The sequence below is a fragment of the Ylistrum balloti genome, unplaced genomic scaffold (genome assembly GCF_031769215.1).
Source record: "Ylistrum balloti isolate Yb309-2 unplaced genomic scaffold, AGI_CSIRO_Ybal_v1 Utg370248, whole genome shotgun sequence".
Classification (NCBI taxonomy): Eukaryota; Metazoa; Mollusca; class Bivalvia; order Pectinida; family Pectinidae; genus Ylistrum; species Ylistrum balloti.
Window position 1 is genome coordinate 1,186,230 of NW_026782199.1, and position 26,460 is coordinate 1,212,689.

The 26,460-nt window shown below is 33.4% G+C and overlaps 1 protein-coding gene across 4 annotated transcripts; it reads left to right on the plus strand.

Moving 5' to 3' along the window:
* Window positions 1-6,085: 6,085 nt before the first annotated feature.
* Window positions 6,086-21,638, plus strand: LOC132552456 (syntaxin-7-like). Of its 4 annotated transcripts, none has more exons than XM_060216623.1 (12): window positions 6,086-6,110; window positions 7,996-8,205; window positions 8,543-8,617; window positions 9,125-9,194; window positions 9,602-9,695; window positions 10,863-11,006; window positions 11,876-11,928; window positions 13,016-13,106; window positions 14,038-14,110; window positions 14,610-14,692; window positions 15,910-16,015; window positions 17,421-17,503. In XM_060216623.1, exons 2-11 carry the CDS (start codon window positions 8,139-8,141, stop codon window positions 16,009-16,011), a joined length of 852 nt encoding a protein of 283 aa, XP_060072606.1. In that variant the 5' UTR covers window positions 6,086-6,110; window positions 7,996-8,138; the 3' UTR covers window positions 16,012-16,015; window positions 17,421-17,503. The 4 variants fall into 4 exon arrangements, with proteins under 4 accessions (XP_060072606.1, XP_060072605.1, XP_060072609.1 ...); XM_060216622.1 differs by having other exon boundaries at window positions 6,095-6,134; XM_060216626.1 differs by having other exon boundaries at window positions 6,095-6,134; window positions 8,546-8,617.
* Window positions 21,639-26,460: the final 4,822 nt, after the last annotated feature.

Below are 26,460 nucleotides of genomic sequence, written 5' to 3' on the forward strand. Positions count from 1 at the left end.
TTTTACAACAATTGCTTAATAATCTTTCATCCTATATTAAACACTGTAGTTGGCCCGGATGAAAGAAAAAAAGTGAGGAAAACGTGACCGTGCACAATTTTCTAAGGTTTTCATTTAAATATTTCGTAGTTTGTTTGGGTGGCGGTCAACCTTCTGTGGCAATTTCTTTCGATTTCCATACACTATTCAGTGATGATTTTCAGGGTAAATTTGGTTAGAGTTCCATCATGAATGTTGCAGAACCTAAAGCAAAGAACCTTACATTTAATTGGAGATCAGTCGGCAGAATATCTGACAAGGATTCTGATATCAAATTGGAGATCTGTCTGCAGATTCTGCAACAAAAAAACTGCTATAAATGGGAAGGCTTACACGAAGAATATGTTGTTAAGAAACTCAAGTTATGCCAGCACAATATATGGTTAATAACCCGGAATAAAATCATGCTATTAAATTGGTAACACCATAAAGAGGACAGCAGAACAACTACCAGTCAGCCGAGATCAAGATTGATACACAACACAAACATAAGGCTGGAACAGCTCCATCATGATAGAAGATTTCAGTGGCATGTATTTTCAACTGCACTTAGTGCAGCATTCTTGAAATGCAGTTTTAAAGGCCACAGGTACTCGCAGTTTCTATCAATGCACTCATGAATTATAAATGTGATGGACGTATTTACAAACGAGGTAAGTACCCACAGGGCTACAAAGCTCTCACACTTTTGGTCAATACCTATTTCAGTGAAATATTGTCAAAATAATCTCCAATTTTCCAAACTTTTGAAAAGATAAGTTCGTCGTTATCAAATGAGAACATAACAGTGTTACTTATACAAGTACATGTCTATGTCACAGTCAGATCGCCGTTCGTTATATTACATATCATTATATGTTACATTTGAAACTAAATGATGATAGAATGACATCCTAGTCCACCCCGTAACTAGACATGTGCAACACAATATCTTGAAAATGCGACGCAATGAGTGCGGAAGAACGATGACACTGAAGCCACATTGTCGCGTTACACAACAGTGCTAGATAGCCAAAATCAAAAAGCTGCCTTCTTAATAGATACTAAACATTACTCCTAAATTCTAAAAAGGAAATGATTAAGAATAATATAACATCAGAATTGAAAAATCAAGGACACGACAGAATATTTAGCATCAGCAGCTAACCTCGGATCTTACCTTTCAATTTACCTACGGAGGATTTTCCATTGCTACATAGCGATATCCAGCATTCCCAAGCCCACAGTGTTTACATATCGAAGTTGATATCCGGATTTCATTTAAGAGGAAGATAGCTGACAGATAGACTCACAATATATGGTTTGATGAAGATCATGTAAAAGGTATGTGGTCGTCATATTTATCTCATCGAGAAATGTACTACAAGTTGTGCATATTTAATGCTCGTTAGTATGCATGATGGTTCTTATTCACATTTGGAACTTGACTTGAATTACCTTGATTTACCATTAATAAATGTTGAGTATCATCGATAAAACAGAAGACGCTTACTCTTACGTAACACATGGTCTTATTCCCCTAGTACTTGTTCCTAAGTCTCCTTGTACATTTTTCTTTTGTTCATATTTTGTTCTAGGTTTATTGAATTTGAGTTTGAATTATGATTATGTTGACATGTCGATATTTTCTTGTTGTTTTAGTAAATAAGGTTATTTACTAGATCAGATATATCATTTATTAGAATAGATAACTTATAAAGAAAATGGAATAAAATATCCTATTTATTGAATAAAATATCTTGTTTTCTAAATCATATATCTTCCTATCATATATCTCATTTAATAAATTATATATATCATAAACATTAAATACAGATATGATATTTAACAAACGGGTAAGATGTCTTATTTAAGAAATTAATTAATTCGGTCAAGTCCTGGATCAACACCCATGAATTAATGACAACATTGCTTGCCCTAATTTACATGTTACGACGCAAGCGCTTTTCAATCAATACCTGTTTGATAAAGCCCATACGTGTGTTTTTCCCACTATACAAAGCAACATTTGACAACATCCTGCTAGTAGATATCTCACCACAGACAATGAAAATTTCACCGGGTAGTTTGGGCGTATTTGGAGCACCAAGACTCAGAAAAAAGTACCTTAAGTTAAGATTATTTCAGTCGTTCATTACGGTGGTTTTATTAAATTATTGAAATCTAAAACAATTACCAAAATTTTCCCTGTATATCTGAATCCTAAATAGAGAAAGTTGGCAAGTAGGGACGTTCCGTTTATTGAGAAATTGTATAATATGTAATTAGTTCTCTATCGTTATTTTATTGGTTTTCGATCACTTTTATCATTACACACCTCTTATCACTTTCAATGTCTTCACAGAAATATCATGATTTGTTAACAAACACAAGTCCATTTGCTCTATATGAAATAAATGTTGTAAAATAATGTACATTCGTTCTCATTGAACCTGCATTTTTACAATTTAATTCCTTGCTTCCACTTATAGCAAAATGAAATTGAGGTGCAAAACAAATGTAATTGAAGTTGTAAAAATTGTAAAAAGTACAGATGCATGTCGTTTGGGTTGTAATACCATCATCATCAACCTCGTGTCTTATGCATATTTCATACCTCTTCGTCTCCTGTATCAGGGCTAGAGATCTACATAGCAGTATAGGGATCTGAAGATACACGCTAGTGTAATTATACACTAATTAAATAAACACTTCCACACACAATCAATATATTGTTTAGGCATACAGGCTTCCACTCTAAAACACAGGAGTTGTCCTATAACACCACACAGTCTGATCCATGTCTAGCATAGCAACGTATTTTGACGCCGTTCCACTTTGACTTGGATCCGTCTGGACATTGACTAGCAAATGGACACAAGAGGAAACAAAGTATAAACGAATGTTTATTTTACATGGAGGTAAAACTGGAAATGATAGAATGAGATAACTCAGTCTCCACTAAAAGTCTGTGACAGATTCATTCTGTGCCATTTTGCCTCTTGTGTTTCTGCTATGTATACTATTGGGCCATTCTAGAAACAAACATTTTAATGTCGTTCGGCACCTCCACGAATTATGACAACCAACTGACAAAAGGGAAACTTTACTCACTTAGAATATGTTTAAGGGGTCTCGAGACCTCTGTGTAGATCTAGTTATCCTCGCCTAGCTATGGTCTTCCTCACATCCCACGTACCTTGCCCCAACATTATCTCTTTACTCGTATTTAACGTCATTATGCATACTACATATCGGTTTGATCATCGTTTGTCTAGTCTATTTTTGAACACATTTACGATCGACGCTAATACCACAAGTTCTGAAGTTGTCTTCATAAATGTAGAGCCTATATTAGAAGCACGTATAATTCCCCTAAGACAGCTTCTAGCGCTGTGCACTTCCTTGTAATATACTAAGTGATAATTCTGTACATCTGACTGATAAAAAAGTGTGACTGAGCTTTCTGTAGCCGAGTGGACAGACAGTTTCCTTAATAATCGTTCAAAGTCTGTTGTCCTCTTCAATCTTGGCGCTGATTTCGAAGCCCTGCGTGTTGCACATGTTTCAAACACACGTGTATCGGAAATTTTTTACAGTCCTATGGAAAAGTTTTCCGAACGTTCGCTTTTCGAGATCAATTTATAGATTTAGATTAGAAAGAAAATTTCTTGAAATCAGGACCAGACGACCCCCACAAGAAAAGGCGAAGTTTTACATAAATTGATAAAAGGTATAGACTATCACGTCTATTTTAAGACTTGCTCCGAGAACAGTCATCAAACTGCCATCAGCCTATAACTGGGTATTCTAAGACATATTGATACTAATGACCTATTAAAATAGCGTCAGTATGATTTCAGAAGTATAGATTTTGTGTGATACAGCTTCTTGAAGTTACGAAAGTTTGACAAAGGCCTCGGAAAATGTCATATCGCTTGATTATATTTGAATAAAATCCTGGCAAATTAAACTGAAAAAAGGAGCCAACCACCTACCTAGCATCTAGCAAGATAGAACCTCTAGAAAAAACGAAATAGAATAAATGACCTTTCGTTGTTATCAGGTGGAAATTTGGCGACAGTTTGTTGAGAACCTTTATCTCGTAGATAATGATATTTTTCTGAATCTATTCAAAGCAATCCTCGAGCTACACCCGAGAAACAAAGCAATGGCATGGTCATCGATGCTAGAAAGTCATGGAACAAGACTGAAGGAGAGTTAATTTTTTACTAAACATTCTTAAACTCACAGATACTCAAGGAATGGTATCCGACCCTTCAAAATCAGACGAGAGTGTGCATACTACTGGGAGATTTTTAATATAAGCTTGTTACCTACAGATACTCAATGAATGGTATCAGATCCCTCAAAATGAGATGAGAGTGAAAATGCTACTACGAGATTTTATATAGCAGTTACTTGTAACTGTCTACTAATCCCATGTTTCTGTAATATTTAGAGGAGAAAGCTTCATAAATTGTATACTTTGTGCCTAATCCTTTTATCCTTTCGATTATATGAAATATATTTAAAGTCAAAATACTATCGTTGCTTATTTTATATCATGATAAAAATCCCACATGAAGAAGCAGCCATTGGCCTACACATTACCAATATGATTTTTTCAATTCACCGTGACTAATTTGCCTTCTATCTTAGAAAAGAAGTCCCTTGCCGATCCATTAAATGGGTCTGTCTCGCTGTTATAAGCTTTATGACTGAGGCGGTGTCGAACGCCTTCTGAAAGTCCTTAAAAGTACACTGTATATCATATCTCTGTTGATTACCTCGCTTATGAAGCATAACGTTTTATGACTGCAGAGATCTTTGCTTTGCAAACAGTTGGGCGGTGTATTTGGTATGCATTATGCGTAATTTTGTGTGCACATACAAATATAACGACTATTGTCCGCTTTGGAGGAAAGTGGTGAGTAAAACATCGATGCTTTCTCCTGTTCTTACTATTCTCTTGTCATGACAATATTACGTTTCGGATTTAGAATGTCTTTTGTTTCCAGGCATGCCGCTTTTGGTTAATATTGCTCGTCATTCTGCCAACTGAAACTGAATTCACCCTACTTTGAGTCAAACAGCGCCTTCCAGGTAAAACGCTAGATTTCGACGTTATGTGTCGCAGTTTATTTACTTTGCTATGATTTCATAACGTTTGTTTTCGAATGGTAACACATTTGGAATCTAATTCTGTGAACTACGTTTGTAGTGGTCGCTTGTGCTTGGCGGTAGCCATCTCGTTGTGCCATTTTTTTCAATTCGTGACGTAACGTCATTGCCGTATAATGACATCATAATCGATTTCTGACTGGCACAGCCAATGAAAAGCGTTCCAACGTATATTACAAATGAAAAAAAAGCTACACGGAGGAATTTATTGGATCGACTATGTGATAAAAAGAATTAAGATATCTTACACAATATGGTTAAGTATTTGATCAATATTGACAAAATGACAAATTGGCTTGCCATAGATATTTTTTACATGACATATAGACACGTATGAACATGAGTGGTTTTAAGCTTTATGCTTAGCCTTGATTGATGCTTATCGATTATTTACAATACGGTTGCGCATAGAAGTTTTTCGAAGTCAATATCGGTTATTTCAGTACGGTCTGTACGTCCTTGAGATTTATTTTAGGTTGTATAATCTCTCCGTTTTTTCTATGTTCGCATACGTATACTTTCCTTATTGTTATCTAATCCTTAATTTTTTTTCATTACAATAGCGCCTCATAGATATAATGCTTATATCATAGTCTACTATAAACAAGTTGGATAGACCTACTTTTGATCTCTAAGCGGAAGACATAATTGTATTCTGTCTTGAAGAAAAGTGTTTTACCCAAATGTCAATCTGTATCTTTGTTATTTAGTGCATTGCTTCACTTACTAAGCGTTTGAGGTCTAACCGTATCAACTAGCTTCTTCTAAGATTTTATTGTGCATATCACAACGGACCTAAAAAGAAGAATGTGCACTATTGAAAACGAACGCGCCTTAATTTTCACAGAACAGGAGTAGCCTCCCCTGGATTTACGTCACTCGATAATGGCAGAAGCAAGATGAAGTAGGTGTGTACGGAAGTGAAAAATCAGGTTGATATTCAATGTAATGTTTAATTATATGTTTTGTGGTGTGTTGTTAATACGTTGACTGTATTTACTCATCACTGATGTTTTTTAATACATACAAATTTGCCGGTTCTATGTTTATGGAGCTTATGTGTTGGACCGTAACAGAACAACACGTACAATTACCAGAAGAAATATTCAGGCATTTATCTGTATATAGGAATCGATATTACCACTCATATAGAAAGCGATACACGATAAGATTATAACAGCATACACCATGCGAAAATCTTACAATCACGGTGAATGGAGTGAAACGACATACTATATATAAACATGTGACTTTTCAATGACAGTTCCAAAAATAGTGATGTTTACATAAAATTGTAAAATCACCTGATCTTGATTAGCTTTATTCATAAGAAGGGTTTGATGATTCAGATAATATTTAGATCAAGGAACAGGTAAGGCGATATTGTTTAAAAACTAGTCTTTTTAGATTTATGTCAAAATAAAATGTACAAAATTGAGTACATATATTTAGAAATGTACAAACTGATAGAGGCTATGTTTTACCTGACACACTGAGTGATTGTATGTTTACAATTATTTACATCCTATCAACAGCCAGGGTTATTTAAGGATGTGCCATGTTCCATACTGATATGTTTATAAGACTAAGATAAAGATTACTTTTTCAATGGTATATGTGGTTAGTGGATTAATTTCCACAACTCTCATTAGTAGTTTTAAGAATCAACTATTTTTGTAGTTTTGTTAGGCAAGTCCAGAACACTATTTAAAAAATTTTGATGCGTCTCATCAGTAAAAGATATAATGGGTGTTCAAAATTTGAGCAAGATCCACAGAAAAAACCATGGGTCCAGTACTCAAATATCTATCTCCCAGGAATCACAGATAATGTTTTAATAATTTAGTGGTCATATGTAACACATATATGATATATGCACTGGTATATATATGTATACAAAACATGTGTATTATGATATAAGCTAATGATAAGCTGAAGAATGATAAAGAAAATGACTCTGACGTTTTATTCCTGTCGCAGAACTCTACACGAAAGTATTTTTTCTCTGTTATGGTATCATTGGAAACTAAGAAAACCCCAAAGGTTGTGTAATTAAAGATCTAAGGAACAGTGTAAAAGAAGTGGGTTGGTTAGGTTTCTCTGTGGTGTTGAAAGTAGAGAACACACGGTCAGTGTCTTCAATTATAACCTGTATTTTAGCGAGAGTGAAGAAAAAAGTGCTGAGCCTTTTTTGTCTGTCCGTCCTGAGCCAAAAAGCAGCATATATTTGAAGACACTGACCAACTATTCTAGTAATTCTGCAACATTGATTGAAAATCAGAACATCAAAACTTCAACAGTTTTGTTGCTCAATCTTTGGTTACTTGATGTTGAAGTTATGCTGAATTTTTGCCTGATGATGTACACCAAAATGATTGCTATAGCTCCAAACTTCAATGTATATGACAACGATTTTATGAATTTTCTGAAATAAGCTTGTTCATTACATCATATAAAATCATCACTTATTTCAACATTGTATAGTAAATTAAAAAAAATAATTATGTTGAATTACAGCACATGCTAAAATACAGCTGTTTTCTGTCACTTCCATAATATATGTGGCAGATGTATTCCAACAATGATAGTGCCAGTTTCAGGATAAATACAGTTTCTGTCACTAAGCCAGCAGAGCATGCTTCTTTACCTTACTGATTAATAGAGTCATGGATTACTGGTATCATGCTGTCCTAGGCATATTGCAGGAATCATTTTTACCTGCTCTGTTACAGATTTATCAAAACTTTAAAATCAAACATCAAGATGTTTATCAGTTTCTTTTTCAATTCACAGGTGATGAAAGAATTCTGATATAAAAAGCACCTCACCAACAACTGGAACCTAAATATTGGTGACATTAAAAATTATCAAGTACATTATTTTGATTTGTTAGAAGAAAGACATTTTTGGTAAATACAGCTGATTGCCACTCAATTATGGCGTCATATGGAAGAGGGGAATTTGATGGTGGTTTTTCATCATATCAAACAGGAAGTAGATCATGTGAGTAAATCTTATTGTACATATATATTAATACTATCATGTGACTAACTCAACAAGTTGTAATCACTACTTTAATGGTGTCTTGAAAATTAAGATTATTTGAACATTTGTAAGTCTTATAACTACCATATGAAACTGAAATTGGGCATCAATATCATATTGGGATTTAGCGATTATTGTTTCATTTCTGTATTTATATTTATTGCTCCACTCTGCAGTACTCTTGAATATTTTTTATCCAAAGTGATGCTGATATCAAAGACTAGTTGTAAAGCAAATATATACATTACATACATTGCATATATCCAATTTGGATTTTTCTCATTCCTTTTTGCAGCAGCAGGTGGTAGTAGTGAATTCAACAGATTAGTAAATAGTATTAGCGGAAATATACAGAAAATCTCCCAACATGGTAAGTATAGCAATGACCTTCCATAGAATCTCTTATGAAATATCAGAATTTTATAATAAAAAGTTTTACTTACAAATGTGAAAATATCATTTAAATTAAATGCTTTAATCAGAAGACTGTTTCCTATGCCAAATTTAGCATATTTCTTTGTAAGATGCGATAAGTATTGATAGAATATGAGTTTATTTAGCTATGAAAATAATATGGTTTTGTAGGCAAACTTTCCCACACACATAAAGTCTGAAAATATCAAAACTGCACTTTCAGTTGACTTTAGAAACCCTGAAAAAGTAAAATTATTTCTTGTTGAATAACAAACAGATATTTACATATATATAAGTGTGATATATAGGGGGAAAGATGTGCCCATGTGCATGTACTCCTGTGTTTCCTTGAACATTAATTGAATCAATTTTGTTGCCAAACCACATTTAAAGGTTGGTACTGAAATATATTTAAGGATGAAGAGAATTTTGTTAGATAATATTTGGTCTGTTTCTTAAATAGTGGCACAAATGCAGAGGGCTGTCAACCAAATTGGATCCAGTCAAGATAGTGACCGCCTTCGAGAGCAAATGTAAGTACATAAAAGGTTAAACAAGATGATGCCATGTTTATGTAGAGGATAGCAGTTAAAAAATGTGTTACATTCCCCATCTAAAATGATACTTTTTGGTATGTTCAGAATATATTTCATCAGACTAAAAACAATCTGTTGTATTTACTTTGCATAGATTTTAGAAGAAGACCCTAGCTTGGTTCTAATGAGTGGTTTTGCCAAATTTTAAGGTTTTTGTAAAGTTTTTCATTTTTCATGTTAACTTTGATAAGTAGTACGAGTGATTACTTTTTTGAAAAATTTAGAAAAATGTCCTCAATAAACAGAAAAGTTTAGAAAAATAATCTGAAAAATCCTCTTCTCTTGTAATAAATGTTTACTACCTAGTAACAAAGGAAGTCAGTTAATGTTGGTTTTATTTCTAGGCACCAGGCACAGACTTACACCAATCAGCTGGCTAAAGATACAAATCATGAACTTAAAGAGCTGGCCCACCTTCCTATGCCAGCATCAGAACAGGTAGTGTACTTTTGCACTCAATAAGACAGTTTTTTAGTTTCAAATTGTATGAATGTGTGAAAAACTTGACATCAGTCATATTTATCTAGCGGTGAAATAATTCCATCAACACATTTAACATAGCTCATCCACTGAAAGGCCTTAATAGTGAATGTAAAACATGTTAAATGAATAAAATAAATGTAATGTAACACAGTTTCAGAAAAAATGCCAACAAATACTACACTGTTTTCCTAATCCATTCCCCCTTACACTGAGTCAGTGGTAATGTGTTCTTCACCTGATAGCTACAGTACATCTGTTCCTTTCATCACAATTTCCTACATCACAAACAAGACATATTACTTTTGTTGTCTTTGCTACATCTGAATTTCCAATGATGAAAATCAGTTTTCTGTCATGCAGTTGAAATTGTGTAATCTTTGTTATTTGTCTGTACAAGTTGTAAATACAAAGTACATCAAAACATTGTATAAACATTTTATGGCATACAATATTTGTTAAGTAAGTACATTCAAGAAGTTCTGAGGTGCTAATGAAGAAAGAAAAATAAATAAATTGAGTAAATCTGTGTCTTAGAAAACTTAAAACAAATACTTATTGGTACTGTCCTCTAAACTTTTTTCTATTTTTGATGGATTAAGCATATACCGATCAGGCATTTGGCTCAGGAGTTGAATGATCATCACTTTATCAGGAACATTAAATTGTTTCTTCTAATCTGGTCATTATAACAAGATTATTATTAATGATAGCAACACACATCTGAATTTATATTCACATTTCAAAGACCTTGTAAAAGCTAAAGATTGTGAATTACTGTGAAATCATTCATTTTCATATGGCATTTATTTTTGAGTGTCAAATATTTTATTGAAAATTTGATGCCCACAAAAATATGTGATTATACAGTAAGTTGATAGGTTCTGATTTTTTGTACTTATGACAAAATGTGAACTGCCAAAATCATGGAAGAAAATAACCTGTGTTTATGCATGTTATTGTAGTATTATCTTGGTATTTAGCAATCCAGAATGATTGATATTGTATATAACACATTTATGTCAATGTACCTAGTTATGATTTGTTTTGGTCCCTTCCAAAAGCCTTGTAATTTAAATGTATTGATATTTACAATATGTTGATATTTGTCGCTTGGTATTTTAGAGCAAATGGAGAATGCAGAGAGACAGACTTACAGATGAATTCAGTAATGCATTGAAGAACTTCCAAACTGTTCAAAGATCAGCTGCAGAAAAGGAGAAAGCTAGTGTAGCCAGAGCAAGGGCCCATTCCAGTTCCACTACACCTGTAAGTGGAGAATGCTTTGTTAATAGTAGGGAGGTAAACGCAAAGGCAGAGTTAGGATTCTTTCCTGTTACAATGTACCACTGAGTAAGGAATGTAAGGTAGACAACAGGGAGGTAAACGCAAAGGCAGAGTTAGGATTCTTTCCTGTTACAATGTGCTATTGAGGAATAGGAATGTAAGGTAGACAACAGGGAGGTAAACGCAAAGGCAAAGTTAAAACTCTTTTCCTCTTGCAATGTACTATTGAGTTAGGAATGTAAGGTAGACAACAGGGAAGTAAATGTAAATGCAGAGTTCGGACTCTTTCCTGTTGCAATGTACTATTGAGTAAGGAATGTAAGGTAGACAACAGGGAGGTAAATGTAAAGGCAGAGTTAGGACTCATTCCTGTTACAATGTACTATTGAGTAAGGAATGTAAGGTAGACAACAGGGAGGTAAACATAAAGGCAAAGTTAGGACTCTTTTCCTGTTACAATGTACCATTAAGTAGGAAATGTTGGTGAGATAGGAGGGAAGTAAATGTGTTGTAATGACTTGACCATTAAAAAGACGATGAAAAAGTGAGAATTCTATGATAAATTAATAAAATTTTAATCTAGGCATTTGTTAGTTTTTAACAAACATTTCCATGGTGTTCCTCTTGACAAAAAATGTGAATTGTATTTTGTTTATTACAAAGTATTTTGAGGAAGTGCCAAAATTGATGTTTGCTTAATACTGGATGAGCACTTAAAAGTTATAGAATGTTAATGAGATGTAAGCTAAGGGAGATAACTGTATACTGTTCACAGCCCAATTGTTTACTTTTAACATCCTAATTACATTCTATTATTTCTGTTTTTACCTTTCATTATTTTTCGTTCACAGGGCTTTAATGATTTCAGTGACATTAGACCAGAAGAACAACAGGCGGCCCCAGGGTATGTTAACAGTATCAGATTAAATTCAGAGGCATACTAGGAACATGAAAAATCATGTTAAATAAAAAATTATCTGTTTGTAAAGTGACCTACAATCTGTGTATGGAAGCATATTTATTTCTCGTTTAAATTGGATCTTTAGATCATTTGATGGTAAAAAGGGCATTACTCTCCCAGGAAGTCTCCTTCTTTTAGTCCAGAAATACTTTTGTTTATTGATAATCATAGATTTGATGTTTTCTGCTATAGTGAAATAAAAATATGTTCAAATCTGACATTTCAAATAGTATAACAAATGCAATTGCTTTAATATTTATGCAAAAAATAAATCAAAGCATTTATCAAGACCTTTTTGCAAACTTCATAAAGTTTGTGGTTTTGTTTAATAGGAAACACTCTGATGTGAAACAGGTGATACCATATATAAAAATTTACATGAAAATATGGTGGCTAAAATTTTCACACTGTTCACTCAATTATTCAGTAACTTTATTGTCATTGCAGAATTCTCTACCATATCATTACACTCAAAGTGAATCTTAGATTAATTTCCATTTGATAAACAGATTATTACTGAAAAATATATTGCTTTGATAGTTTTAAAACTTTTGAGTTCATGAAATGTTAACAATTATCACATGTTTAAATCATAGATTTGATGTTTTCTGCTATAGTGAAGTAAAAAGATGTTCAAATCTGACATTTCAAATAGTATAACAAATGCAATTGACCTTGAAGTATCTTCCTGCAAAAAATAAAGCAAAGCATACAGTAGAAAGACCCAAATCAGCAAATCCTCATAAAGCCATCAAATGTATAATAAGAAACACACCTTATGTCAGGTGATACCATATATAAAAATTTACATTGAAAATTCTCTAAAATCTTAATTAACAATGCTCATCAATTATTAGTTTATTGTCATTCAGAATTCTCTACCATATCATTACACTTCAGTGTTTATGAAATTACAGCTCATTTTGAACAATTTTAGTAAAATAACACATCTATCTAGATTATAGTTTTATCACTTTTGAGTTCATGTCATGTTAACAATTATCACATGTTTAAATCATACTTTTGACAGATTTTCCCAGACGCGGCAAATTTTACAAATGGAAGAAGATGTTGATCTAGAAATGCTACAGGAGCGTGAAGATTCCATTAAAAAACTAGAGGTAGGATCAAGTCCTTTATCAAATTCATTATTGGAGCTAGTTTTGATAGGTTGAATTTGTTTGGTTTTACTGTCCAAATTCTAGTGCAGAATACATAGTTGGTATCATTGTGTTCCTTTTTTTATAAGGATAATAAGAGTCTAGTGTAATGTACACTTCAATTTACCAAAGGATAGTAGAATAACTGGTTAATTGATTAAAAGATTTATGTTTTTCATGCAGGTAAGGAAAGTTTCAATAGACTAACCAGAACACCTTGAATATTATAGGAAACTTACCAGTGTATTGTAGGATAATGATATTTATATTATAGAATACTAACCTGTATATAGGATACTGACCTGTATATTGTATGATACTAACCTGTATATAGGATACTGACCTGTATATTGTAGGATACTGACCTATATATTGTAGGATACTGACCTGTATATACTGACCTGTATATTGTAGGATACTGACCTGTATATTGTAGGATACTGACCAGTATATTGTAGGATACTGACCTATATATTGTAGGATACTGACCAGTATATTGTAGGATACTGACCTATATATTGTAGGATACTGACCTGTATATACTGACCTGTATATTGTAGGATACTGACCTGTATATACTGACCTGTATATTGTAGGATACTGACCTGTATATTGTAGGATACTGACCTGTATATTGTAGGATACTGACCTGTATATTGTAGGATACTGACCTGTATATACTGACCAGTATATTGTAGGATACTGACCTATATACACTGACCTGTTTATTATCAGATACTGACCTGTACAGTGTAAGATACTAACTGAAATAGGTCTTTATGTGCTCTTAATGTGATCAATTTTGTCCCAATATTAATTAGAAAGAAATAGAAATTGTTTACAGTGCATTCAAAGATGTTTGGCTTCAACAATTTGAATGTTTGATTTTCAGAGAGATATTGTAGATGTAAACCAGATCTTCAAAGATCTAGGTATGCTGGTACATGAACAAGGAGAAATGCTTGGTAAGATTTTATGATAGATTTAATATGTCGACAGCAAAAACTACTAGATGCAATCGTCACAGTTTAAAGTTGTAAACTCTGATTGTATTTCTATTAAACAGGGAATTTGCTTTTTTAACTAAATTCTGTTTGACTAGTGTCAAATTGATAATTTTATGAAATTTCCATTAGTGAGCAAGTTTGGTATTTGTTTTTAATTTGTTTACTGCTGTTTGTTCTTCTATCACATAAAAGATAATTCCATAATTCTACCTGAAGAATTTAAGCCTGCGATTCAGCATTAGTGTATAACCAGTTATTTTAATGGGAATATTTTCGCTAGTTCCCAGTACATTAATGTGTCTACAAATATTTAATCCAAGTAATAATGAGACAGGTGTGTATTAAAACTTAGGTCATTTTTCTTTAACTCTCGACAGAGAATTTTGTTATCTGTACATTTAAGACCAATATATAGAGCAACCTCCTTGCCATTAACCTGAACATTTCTTGTTTACAGACAGTATAGAGGCCAATGTGGAGAGTGCCCAGATCAGGGTTGAGGAGGGTACACAACAGTTGTCAAAAGCAAGAGATTATCAGGTAGGCTTCCTAGCTCAGATCTGGTTTTCTTTGTTATGCATGGTTTGAGAGCTTTCTGTAACGATTCTGTTTATACTTTTCTTAAAGACATGTTATGAGTTCCTCCATTCATGCTTTTTTTACCCTAGAAATGTAGTTTGGGACACTGGTAGGAAAAACACATGTTCTGGTGGAGTGCACAATACATGTACTGGTCAAATGATATATAGTAAGAGACATATTTAACCTTTGGTACCATTCAATTCCTGTAGTGTGATACAAATGTATGGTCAATTCAAAGTCATGTAACATGAAACAAGTACTGGTCAATTCAGTGTCATGCAGTGCGACAAATATTTACTGGTCAATTCAAAGTCATGTAGCATGAGACAGGTACTGGTCAATTTAAAGTCATGTTGTATGGGATACATGTACTAGTCAATTCAGCGTTACAAAGTGTGAGACACATATACTGGTCAGTTCTCACTCATGTAGTTCGCAACAAGTACCGGTCATTTGAAAGTCCTATAGTGTTAGATACTATACTGGTCAATTCAGAATCATGGAGTTTAAGACACATGTACTAGTACTTGCCAGTTAGGTATATTGTAAATACAAAAATCAGGATATGTAACTAATATTAATTTTGTGAAGGTTATAAAATTACTTGGCAATTCTTTTCATTTTCAATGATAATTTATAATCCTGCTGAATTTCACTCACCTATGCTTTGTGTGCATGTTTGTAGATATTTGTGTTTTTAATTGTCCTGTGGTAGATTCTGTGTCATGTATAACCTTTTGTCATAAATTAGCTTAACCTGATGACAGTGTGATCTGTGAGCTTGAGACTTCAATCTTTTTGTAATACAGATTTATCTGCCCTTGTTAGCATTGATTGTTACATCATTAGTGTGTGAGAAAATAACATGGATTTCTCATGACATTTCTCATACACACAATTGATATATGGTAATTATCAAAACCAAATGGCTCAGAGACTTTCAGGCCTAATTGTAGAGCTCAATGACAAGTGACAAGTAACAATATCTGCTCACAAGAGCAGGTAACTCTGCATTAAAAAAAGAGGGAATACATGTAAATGTTTGTTGTAAGAATTGGTTAAGTGATATTGTGCATGGTTTTAACACCGTTTCTTGATGTTGTAGATTTGATTTGATTTGCTTTAAGGTTTTTCATTTTCCTTTTTTTTTTCACCTTTCACTATTTCATTTTCAGTCAAAAGCAAGAAGAAAAAAGTGCATTTGTATAGTAATTCTACTTGTTGTTCTAGCAGTTATAGCCATTATAATTGCTATATACTTTTCACAGAAAAATTAATGAGGTAGGTATTTTTCATTATATAGCAAATGACATCTGATTGGTATATCATCTTCCTACTTGTTAGTATGCAGTGATTTAGAACAATGAGTAGAAGTAGTTATGTGTATGTACCTGTAGTACACATACCCTGTTCAGTCATAGTGGTGTTCAGAAAGATATTGAATAATTAAGCAACCATTAGTCTATTGTGTTCCTCAGTAAGTATGATAAATAGCTCAAAGTTTTAGATAAAGGATCTTAAAAGAATTTCCATTTCAATTTACAATGAAACACAAACAAAAGAAATCTTAATTATAAAACAGGTCACAGTTAGCAGCACTACTATCTACTGCTTACTGGTGTCTCCCAAGTTTAAAAGCATTTTTAGGTAACCTGAGACAAAATCCCAGGATGACCTATTACGGTTGCCTTTTGTTTGGCGTCATGAACTTTTAACATTTTCTACTTCTTCTGGAAAACTCCTGAACTGAATTAAAAAAGCGTTTCATAGCCAAAGGTACACCAAAATTTGAAATCATATGATCCACAACTTTCAGTGCCTGAGGGACAAGGCCAAAAAGAGTCAAATTGATTGAAACTTCAAAACTCTTCATCTCAAATCCTAGGTATTGTAGAATCTAATATTCTTCATGGATGGAAATGTCTTCAGATGCTTTGCCAAACATGTTTAATTTCATGACCCCAGGGTCTCACATTTTCTCCTTAAGACCACTGTACAGGATGTGGATTTCATAGTATCCATTCTCCATGTTATGATCTAGTTAACTAAAATCAATAGGAGTTATGTGTAAAAAATCTTGTCAAACTTTTAATGGGTCTTATTGAATTATCTCCCTTTGTGTAGTTAAATGAAGATAGTCATGCATATGAGGTGCATAGACTTTTTATTGGGGAAAAATGTTACACAATTTCTCAATAATAGAATTTAAAACTGTGGTGATCCCTGATTCTGATCATCACTAAACTTAAATATTTTTTAAACATTCTTGAAAAAAATTAATTCTTCAGACAAAGATTTAAATCAGTGATATTCTTACCTGTGATCTTCCTTTGTTTACATCAGGATGCCCCTTTAACATCATGAAGCTATGACTTCACTATTGAAACAATAGGAACTTTCATTCAATGACTGCTCTGCAAGGTCAAACATGTAATAGGGTTTATTACACACTTAATAGAGTAGTTATGCAATAAATCATCAGTCAAACTGCACTCACAGAGAGGAAAAGTAAAAACTGATAAACTGACATCATGGTTCCATATCTTGTCATTCCATAATACTGCTACTGTATATATTACATATCAAAAAGAAAATGTATGTTTAGAAAATCCTCAAAGTTACTAATAAAATAATCATGTTGTCTTTCCTCCACCTGATTTAGCTATTTTTCTCTACTTTTTTTCAGCATAAATCCCGTCGAAAAAAGTGTATAATATTGATCATTGTACTAGTGGTTGTGATATTCCTGAGCTTGATAATCTGGGCAGCAACCAAGTCCAACTGATGTTATCTGTGTGCCATGTAGACTCATCAAAAGTGCTTGACAGGTGGACTGAATAAGGTCAGGAAGGAAATCAGCTTGTACAAAATATCATATTCATTTCTTTAATGAAGACAGTTTCTTATGATTTAGCACTGAAGAAATTTAGATAGGGACTTCGAGTTTCTGAAATGAAAAGACAGAATTTCCGTGATCTCATTTGACATTTGTAAGAATTTATAAATGAATCAAAATTTGTACTTTATATACACATCATAATGTGTTGCAACAATTCAAGGTTTCCTGTTTTTTCTTCCAAGCTGTGACTGAGTTTGTGTTGTATTTGTTTACTTATACAGCGTTTCACTTGTCTTATACCAAGGGCTAGTTGTTTTCATAAAATTTCCAAATATTAGATTTTAAGTCACAGGTTTTGCTTATTCCGTTTGTCAAGAATTTTTTTAGTGTTCTGGTGTGCTAAGTATTAAATTTTACGCTTGGACTTGCACAAAAAAATTTTCTTTTCAATTTGCCAGATCAGTCTTATATAGAAGAGATTGTGACATGTTGCTAAGTATAAAGTAAAAATTTTGATACTATGAGTCTTTTAAAGGATTCATTTACTGTCTTTGTTAGATCAGTTTTTTGGAATGGTTTGTTAGATCAGTTGTTTGTAATTAAGCTGGGTTGTATTAATTATTGAATCTATACGCATCAGAACTTCTAGCAATGAGGACATATAAAAGGCTTTCAGTATTAAAATCATTGAACACCTGTTCTTAGAAATCCCTTTTATCGTAATTTTTATTTTGGAATATCCCTGGAAAATTTTGTATTGTAATAGCATTTTAAAGCTTCATACATCGAATACATAACATACAAGCAAGTTGTATCAGAGTCCTCTTTCTAAATAAATAAAACAGTTGGTTGAAATAAAATGTAAAATATACTACAAACAATATCTGTCATAATTAAAAGATTTTGCCAAAGAATATTTTTACAACACTAGTGACAATTAATGGTTGCAAATACTGGACAATTTTCAAAAATCTCCTCAGGGCAATAATACAGTAGATGTTGATCTGTTTTGACAAAATACCTCTCCCAAAGGCTGTAGCAGAGTTTTAAAGTTATTTGAGAAGTATCAGAATCATGTCTACCTGTAATGACACAACATGATGTGATAATGACAAGATCGAACCGTTTTGTGAAAAAGACTTCTGAGTTAACAAAAGTGTTTATGTAATGTGTAATGAGTGGCCAAATTTATCATTGAGATTCATCGATATCCAGTGATCTCGTCCAAATAAAGGAATGGTCATTGGCACCAAGTCTTTATCCCAATCTGCTGTAATTCTAGATTCTCTAATGTTTCTGTGATAATGCAGTATGGTAACTTTCCTCTAATCATAACAAACATATTGCCAAATATCTGATGACGATACTTTTGGTGGCTTTTATTGTGGGGCATTGTTAAGCATGGATTCATGTGACAGGAAGACTGTAGACTGTTCAATGTTATTTCTTAAATCTGTTAGATTTCCATCTTGTAAATATAATTACCATCATGAATTAATTAATTGTTGGTAATCTGTTGTGGGATAACAAATAGGATCAATGTTTGTGTCACATAAATTGATTGCTAAATTCGGAATAGTATAGATGTAACTGGTACCAAGAACTTGTTGTGTGAATACAAGCTATCAATGTAGTATTTACCTGTCCAGTGATAAAGTAACATCCATGCTAGAACTAGCATAGCACACTATGTTTACTCTGAAAGTGCTGATGATGTGCTTTTAATGTGATTTGAGCAGTGAAGCTATGTTGTATAGCTATCATTATTATCTAAAGGAACCAAGTTTAGTGCAAATAGAAGTTACCTTACTGCACACAAATCTCTTTAAAATACATAATAAAATAAAGGAAGAAGTAAGTCGTGCTCCATTACCTGGAACGTGTGTATATTTAGATTCAAATTGGGAAAATTATATTTTGTATTCGTTCCATTAATGTTTAATAATGCTTTAGTATTTGTCATTCCATCAATTTACTTGTGAGGTGATTAGGATAATTTCAAACATTATTATCTTTGAATTCTTGATAGGATTTTAATTTTTTAGTGCATGAAATACATTAAGTCAGGTATCCATATAGAGCACAAATTAAGATGTACACATTAGATAAGTCTATTTAGAAAATAACTTTGCTTGCAATTATAAGAGAGGACTAGACTTAGACTAGAACTAGAAATTAATTTTGATTTAAAGATAGCTAGTAAACATCTCCTAGACAGCACTGTGACACTGATGGGACACTATTTATGCATTCTGTGCAAAGAAATGGAATTAAACTCATATTGAAGTTATCCAAAATCCATGGAAAAGATAGTTTTAGGAGCAAAAGTTGTTTGAAAAATATTTGTTTGATGGTAAGAGGAAATGCAAGTTTGTTAGTGTGTTGAATGATATGTACGTTGTCATGAATTCTTTACTGTGCAATATTCATACAAGGTCATGTTATCCTTTGTTGATTCCCAACATTTCAAGTAGCACTGAATCTCTGTTTGATCAGCTGGAATGTATGGTGGTAGGATTTCGATTGAATCTTTGAATCTACAAAAGAAGTTTTGAAATTTAAAAACATTGAAAGTTTTTTTTCGTGGAATTTTTCCAGATAGGGGAGATAACTCTAGGTTTTAAGGAATTACACTTCACTGCTTGCACATGAATATCTCTATTGATGTATAGTACAATGTAGAAAAAATATGAGTACATTGGATTTTTATATATTGACTTATTTATAAGATTCTATATTTATTTGCCATTGAAAAATAAATAAATAATATAAAAAAATGTATATAGATGGGTATCTGTCAATCAATCAGGTTCTTTTTTTTCTTTTCCTTTTTACACTGAATCAAGGTATCTGAGGCCTTTGTCCTTTAAAATTCTCTTTCTGACACAAGTTTACTCCGAAACAATAACCGAGAACCAGGAAGAAAATCTCCTAAAATCAAAAATCTGATAAAGATTCTGACAAATGGTACATTGATTGTGGCCAAAATTAAACAGTAAATATTCTAGAGCTAAGTATGAAATTGCTGAAAAGTTTGTTAAATAAAGGATGAAATTTTAAATGCAATTTTTGAAGTGTTGTAGTTATGCTTAAAGCTGATTCAAATATTTGATCTAAAGCTAGAATAATCAGTACAAATTTCCCACCTTATGCTTTCATATGCACTAAATACCTCTGCATACTGGGCAAAATGTTTGTTTCTTCAGGTGTCTGATTTACAAAGGTTTTTCATGGTAAGTTTAACTTGCAGTATACGTTATCAATTACAATGTGTATTGATGAAATGTTACTGTTTTGTGCTCATGTGACTTGTGTAATATGTATTGAGCTCCGGCTATATTGTCAGTAGCTAGTGCTGAAGGGAACATTTATATATAGATCAACAGGTATGTAAGGATGGATGAGCTTCAGCAGTGAGAATTTGGTGGGAGTGGCTAGTAGTTTTGACAAACTGTTTTGAATTAAATATTATATGTTAGCCAATGTTGATATTGTATATAGATTTGATGTACATATAGATGTGCATTTGCTATAAAGTCACTGTGGAAATGCATTGTAATTCAGACAATAAATCATGTATATTCCATTGCATGTAAAACACGTTTCCATTGTTTTGTATTGTGTCCTGTGTATATATCTATGATTCTCCTATTGTCTATATATTGGATGTGTTTGTAACACAGTTCCTGTAGTCTATACTGGCCTATGGAGTGATTAAGGTAGGGGTTCTGTACATCTGTACAATAGAACCTGTCTATACCAAATTCACCTGTCTTATATGACAGCACCATCATGTCAAAATATATATTCACATTAGTGATTATGTTGGTAAGCACTCATTCCAGTTAAAATTAATAGTCTTGTTTAATATAATCATATATAATGACTGTTAACCTGCTTAATTTAACCCATACAGAGGAACCTGGCTAAAGTCTCTTTAGAGAAACATTACTGAACCAATGGTATCGGACAGTACTGTGAAAGCAAACATTATACTTAACATACAACATTGATGTGTAAATTCTGAACAGATTTACTAAACAATAAAATGTGATATTGATGAAAGATGTTGACTTTCTGTTTTGTAAATAGAGTACAAAAGATCATACATAATTCAACAAGAAGTCTATTCAACAGTAAAGTCAATGTGTGTATGTACTGGAGGAAAGTGGAGGCTGCCAAAGGCATGAATGTCTCAAGTGTTAATTAGGACAACTACAAACTGATAACCACTGTTTTCACAACTACAAACTGATAACCACTGTTTTCACAACTACAAACTGATAACCACTGTTTTCACAACTACAAACTGATAACCACTGTTTTCACTACTACAAACTGATAACCACTGTTTTCACAACTGGAAACTGATAACCACTGTTTTCACAACTACAAACTGATAACCACTGTTTTCACAACTACAAACTGATAACCACTGTTTTCACAACTACAAACTGATAACCACTGTTTTCACAACTACAAACTGATAACCACTGTTTTCACAACTACAAGCTGATAACCACTGTTTTCACAACTACAAGCTGATAACCACTGTTTTCACAACTACAAACTGATAACCACTGTTTTCACAACTACAAACTGATAACCACTGTTTTCACAACTACAAACTGATAACCACTGTTTTCACAACTACAAGCTGATAACCACTGTTTTCACAACTACAAACTGATAACCACTGTTTTCACAACTACAAACTGATAACCACTGTTTTCACAACTACAAACTGATAACCACTGTTTTCACTACTACAAACTGGAAACTGATAACCACTGTTTTCACAACTACAAACTGATAACCACTGTTTTCACAACTACAAACTGATAACCACTGTTTTCACAACTACAAACTGATAACCACTGTTTTCACAACTACAAACTGATAACCACTGTTTTCACAACTACAAGCTGATAACCACTGTTTTCACAACTACAAGCTGATAACCACTGTTTTCACAACTACAAACTGATAACCACTGTTTTCACAACTACAAACTGATAACCACTGTTTTCACAACTACAAACTGATAACCACTGTTTTCACAACTACAAACTGATAACCACTGTTTTCACTACTACAAACTGATAACCACTGTTTTCACAACTGGAAACTGATAACCACTGTTTTCACAACTACAAACTGATAACCACTGTTTTCACAACTACAAACTGATAACCACTGTTTTCACAACTACAAACTGATAACCACTGTTTTCACAACTACAAACTGATAACCACTGTTTTCACAACTACAAGCTGATAACCACTGTTTTCACAACTACAAGCTGATAACCACTGTTTTCACAACTACAAACTGATAACCACTGTTTTCACAACTACAAACTGATAACCACTGTTTTCACAACTACAAACTGATAACCACTGTTTTCACAACTACAAGCTGATAACCACTGTTTTCACAACTACAAACTGATAACCACTGTTTTCACAACTACAAACTGATAACCACTGTTTTCACAACTACAAACTGATAACCACTGTTTTCACTACTACAAACTGATAACCACTGTTTTCACAACTGGAAACTGATAACCACTGTTTTCACAACTACAAACTGATAACCACTGTTTTCACAACTACAAACTGATAACCACTGTTTTCACAACTACAAACTGATAACCACTGTTTTCACAACTACAAACTGATAACCACTGTTTTCACAACTACAAGCTGATAACCACTGTTTTCACAACTACAAGCTGATAACCACTGTTTTCACAACTACAAACTGATAACCACTGTTTTCACAACTACAAACTGATAACCACTGTTTTCACAACTACAAACTGATAACCACTGTTTTCACAACTACAAGCTGATAACCACTGTTTTCACAACTACAAACTGATAACCACTGTTTTCACAACTACAAACTGATAACCACTGTTTTCACTACTACAAACTGATAACCACTGTTTTCACAACTGGAAACTGATAACCACTGTTTTCACAACTACAAACTGATAACCACTGTTTTCACAACTACAAACTGATAACCACTGTTTTCACAACTACAAACTGATAACCACTGTTTTCACAACTACAAACTGATAACCACTGTTTTCACAACTACAAACTGATAACCACTGTTTTCACAACTACAAGCTGATAACCACTGTTTTCACAACTACAAGCTGATAACCACTGTTTTCACAACTACAAACTGATAACCACTGTTTTCACAACTACAAACTGATAACCACTGTTTTCACAACTGAAAACTGCCTTTTTAGCTCTAGAAACACTGTTGGTACTGCCTATGGCATGGTTGTCTCTAGTAACACAGTATCATGACAACTTGAAACTGCCCAAGGTTTGGTTGTCTCTAGTAACACAGTATCTTGACATCTTGAAACTGCCTAAGGTTTGGTTGTCTCCAGTAACGGTAACTGGGCAACTGTAAACTGCCAACCACTCTTTACATAAATAGAAACTGCTTAAAACATGTCCCTTTTAACACCTATCTGACCAACTGGAGTTTTTCATTTTCTCCATTTCAGTATCTAAACAACTGAAAACTGTCATAGGTTTGGTTGTCTGTAGGAACAGTGTTTAAACAAAGGGTAACTTCCATATGGCATATGGCTGTCAATAGTAACAAAGTATCTGAGCAACTGCTTATATCTTTGTTGTCTGCAAATACATTATCAGGGCAACAGGTTAGTGCACGAGACAGATATCTGTAATATTACAGTGAAACTTAGATTTAACAGCTGATGTGTCTTCAGAAACAGTGATCCCAAGGAACCAGAGCCGAGGTAATGTCCAGTATTATAAACTCGAGACAATGGAGTTCCATCGAAAGCAAGAAAATACCGACATATCAACGTAATCACAATCAAACTCAGATTCAGTAAAACCAGGGCAAAATATGACCAATAAGAAAGATTTACACGGATACTCCCGAAAAAGAACAAGGAAAATAACACCAGATGTTCCGGAAGAGTTAGCGTCTTCTGATTCTGACGACACCCGCCATGTAAACCTAGCTCTATACAAGTAAACAATATCACGTTTACAAATTAGGAATATGTATACAACAAAGGAACCAAGAAGCCAACTAAGAAACATCAAACACTTCCAGCTTCGTATCGTATAAAGAAATAGAATATTTCTCAACGAGATCACAATGACGAGCGTAACCTCCCCTCCCCTTAATTTTAATAAACCTGCATCTTTTGAACCCCTGTGTTCGGTGTTAGTTCACCAGTTAAAGACTTCTTGCAAAAATATCGTGATAATGAGAACAGGACCTTGAATACTTACTGCAACATGTAAACAGCATAGGTTGAAGAATCAGCGATGTTGCTATCCAGAAATGAAAATTTCACATTAGGGAAGTTGAAATCATCACGCTTGTCATACAGCTTAGTGGAAAGCTGTCCATGTTGATTTCGCTATAGGAAAAGATGGAGCTAAGCGGTTGATGTAGATGAGGCATTTTGTCTTCTACTGTAGAGTGGTTGGACAAGTGGACGTTACCAAATTCATGTTAACTCTAGACGACTAATGGTTACCAAAAAGCATGTTCTCTCCAGAAAACATCATCTGGATAACTCGCTGTGGTGTCTGGCTGTTTTAGTAAGGCTGTGTCTTACAAACAGGTGTTGTAGAAGTTGTCTCCAGTATAAGTGTGGAACTAACAGGTAAATAGCTACTGACAACATCTTTGATCTATATAATACAAGAAATGGTCAAAATAAACGTCAGTCGTAAGATCAAATATCAAAATCAAATTTGTCTAAGCTGAACATATATTAGGAAGTAGTGTGCGTTTGAGTAATGTTGTCAAAAGGTAACGTTTTATATGTCAAAAGACAATGCTTTCATGTACAGTTTACTAACTGATGAATATATTGAAATGGTACCTATGTTTTTGTAAGAAGTCATTTAACCTTACTATACATATCCATGTACTATATGCAACTGCCAAACCTCAAAGGAGACCTTTGACACTACCTTCTTAATTTCCACTAGACATATAACGACGAACATTTTGTAGCGATTGGTAATCTCCAACAAAACTGGCACAAAAATGAATTTTGGTTAAAAACAAATAACCAAAATGGTTAAAATGCATTCTTATTGGCTATACCAATGCCACTGGATCAATCTTGACCAACCCTAATTCAGTGTTTATTTAAATTCTTCGGATTAGCCGGAAATACTTTCTAATTTCTTAGACCAATTTTATATGGCTACTAAGTTATTAAGTGAGACGAAATATTTCACTGTCTTATTGTCATGTTCAATAAAGAAAGGATCGATCGGTACAGGCCCGAAATGCCTCTTATTAGACGATATGAGTTTTCAAATATACGCATAGCTGCTGTAACTTAAGTTCGGTCCTTATCTACTAAACCATAGCCTAAATATCTAAAACACCACTTATATAGCCCGGGTTGTCGTCCTAACCTATTGAGAGCAATAACCACAACAACTCATTGTCTAATCGTGTTGTTTAGAAGTGACCAATGGGTATTGGATTTAGAATGGTCTTCTCTATGGACGCCTCCAAAATCCAGTGACGTTCATGACCACCAACAAAATCCTTGTCGACATGCATATATCTATCGGGTTTCTGGTGTGCAGGTGTTCTTGTGTAGACTATGTACTAACATCGACGCGTTAGGGGACACATTATACAACACCGAGGATAAACTGGCAGCTTGGAGTTCTATCGTGCTTATCAAAGCTTAAGATTACATCAACTCTTGTTTGTAGGGCACATAAAAGTGAAATGTATTTTTACAAAGGTCGAAAGCAGAGCAATGTAGGTTTTTTTATTAATGGATATTTCAAATTTACACTTACTTTGGTAAAATAAATATTTAAACGACATAATGGTG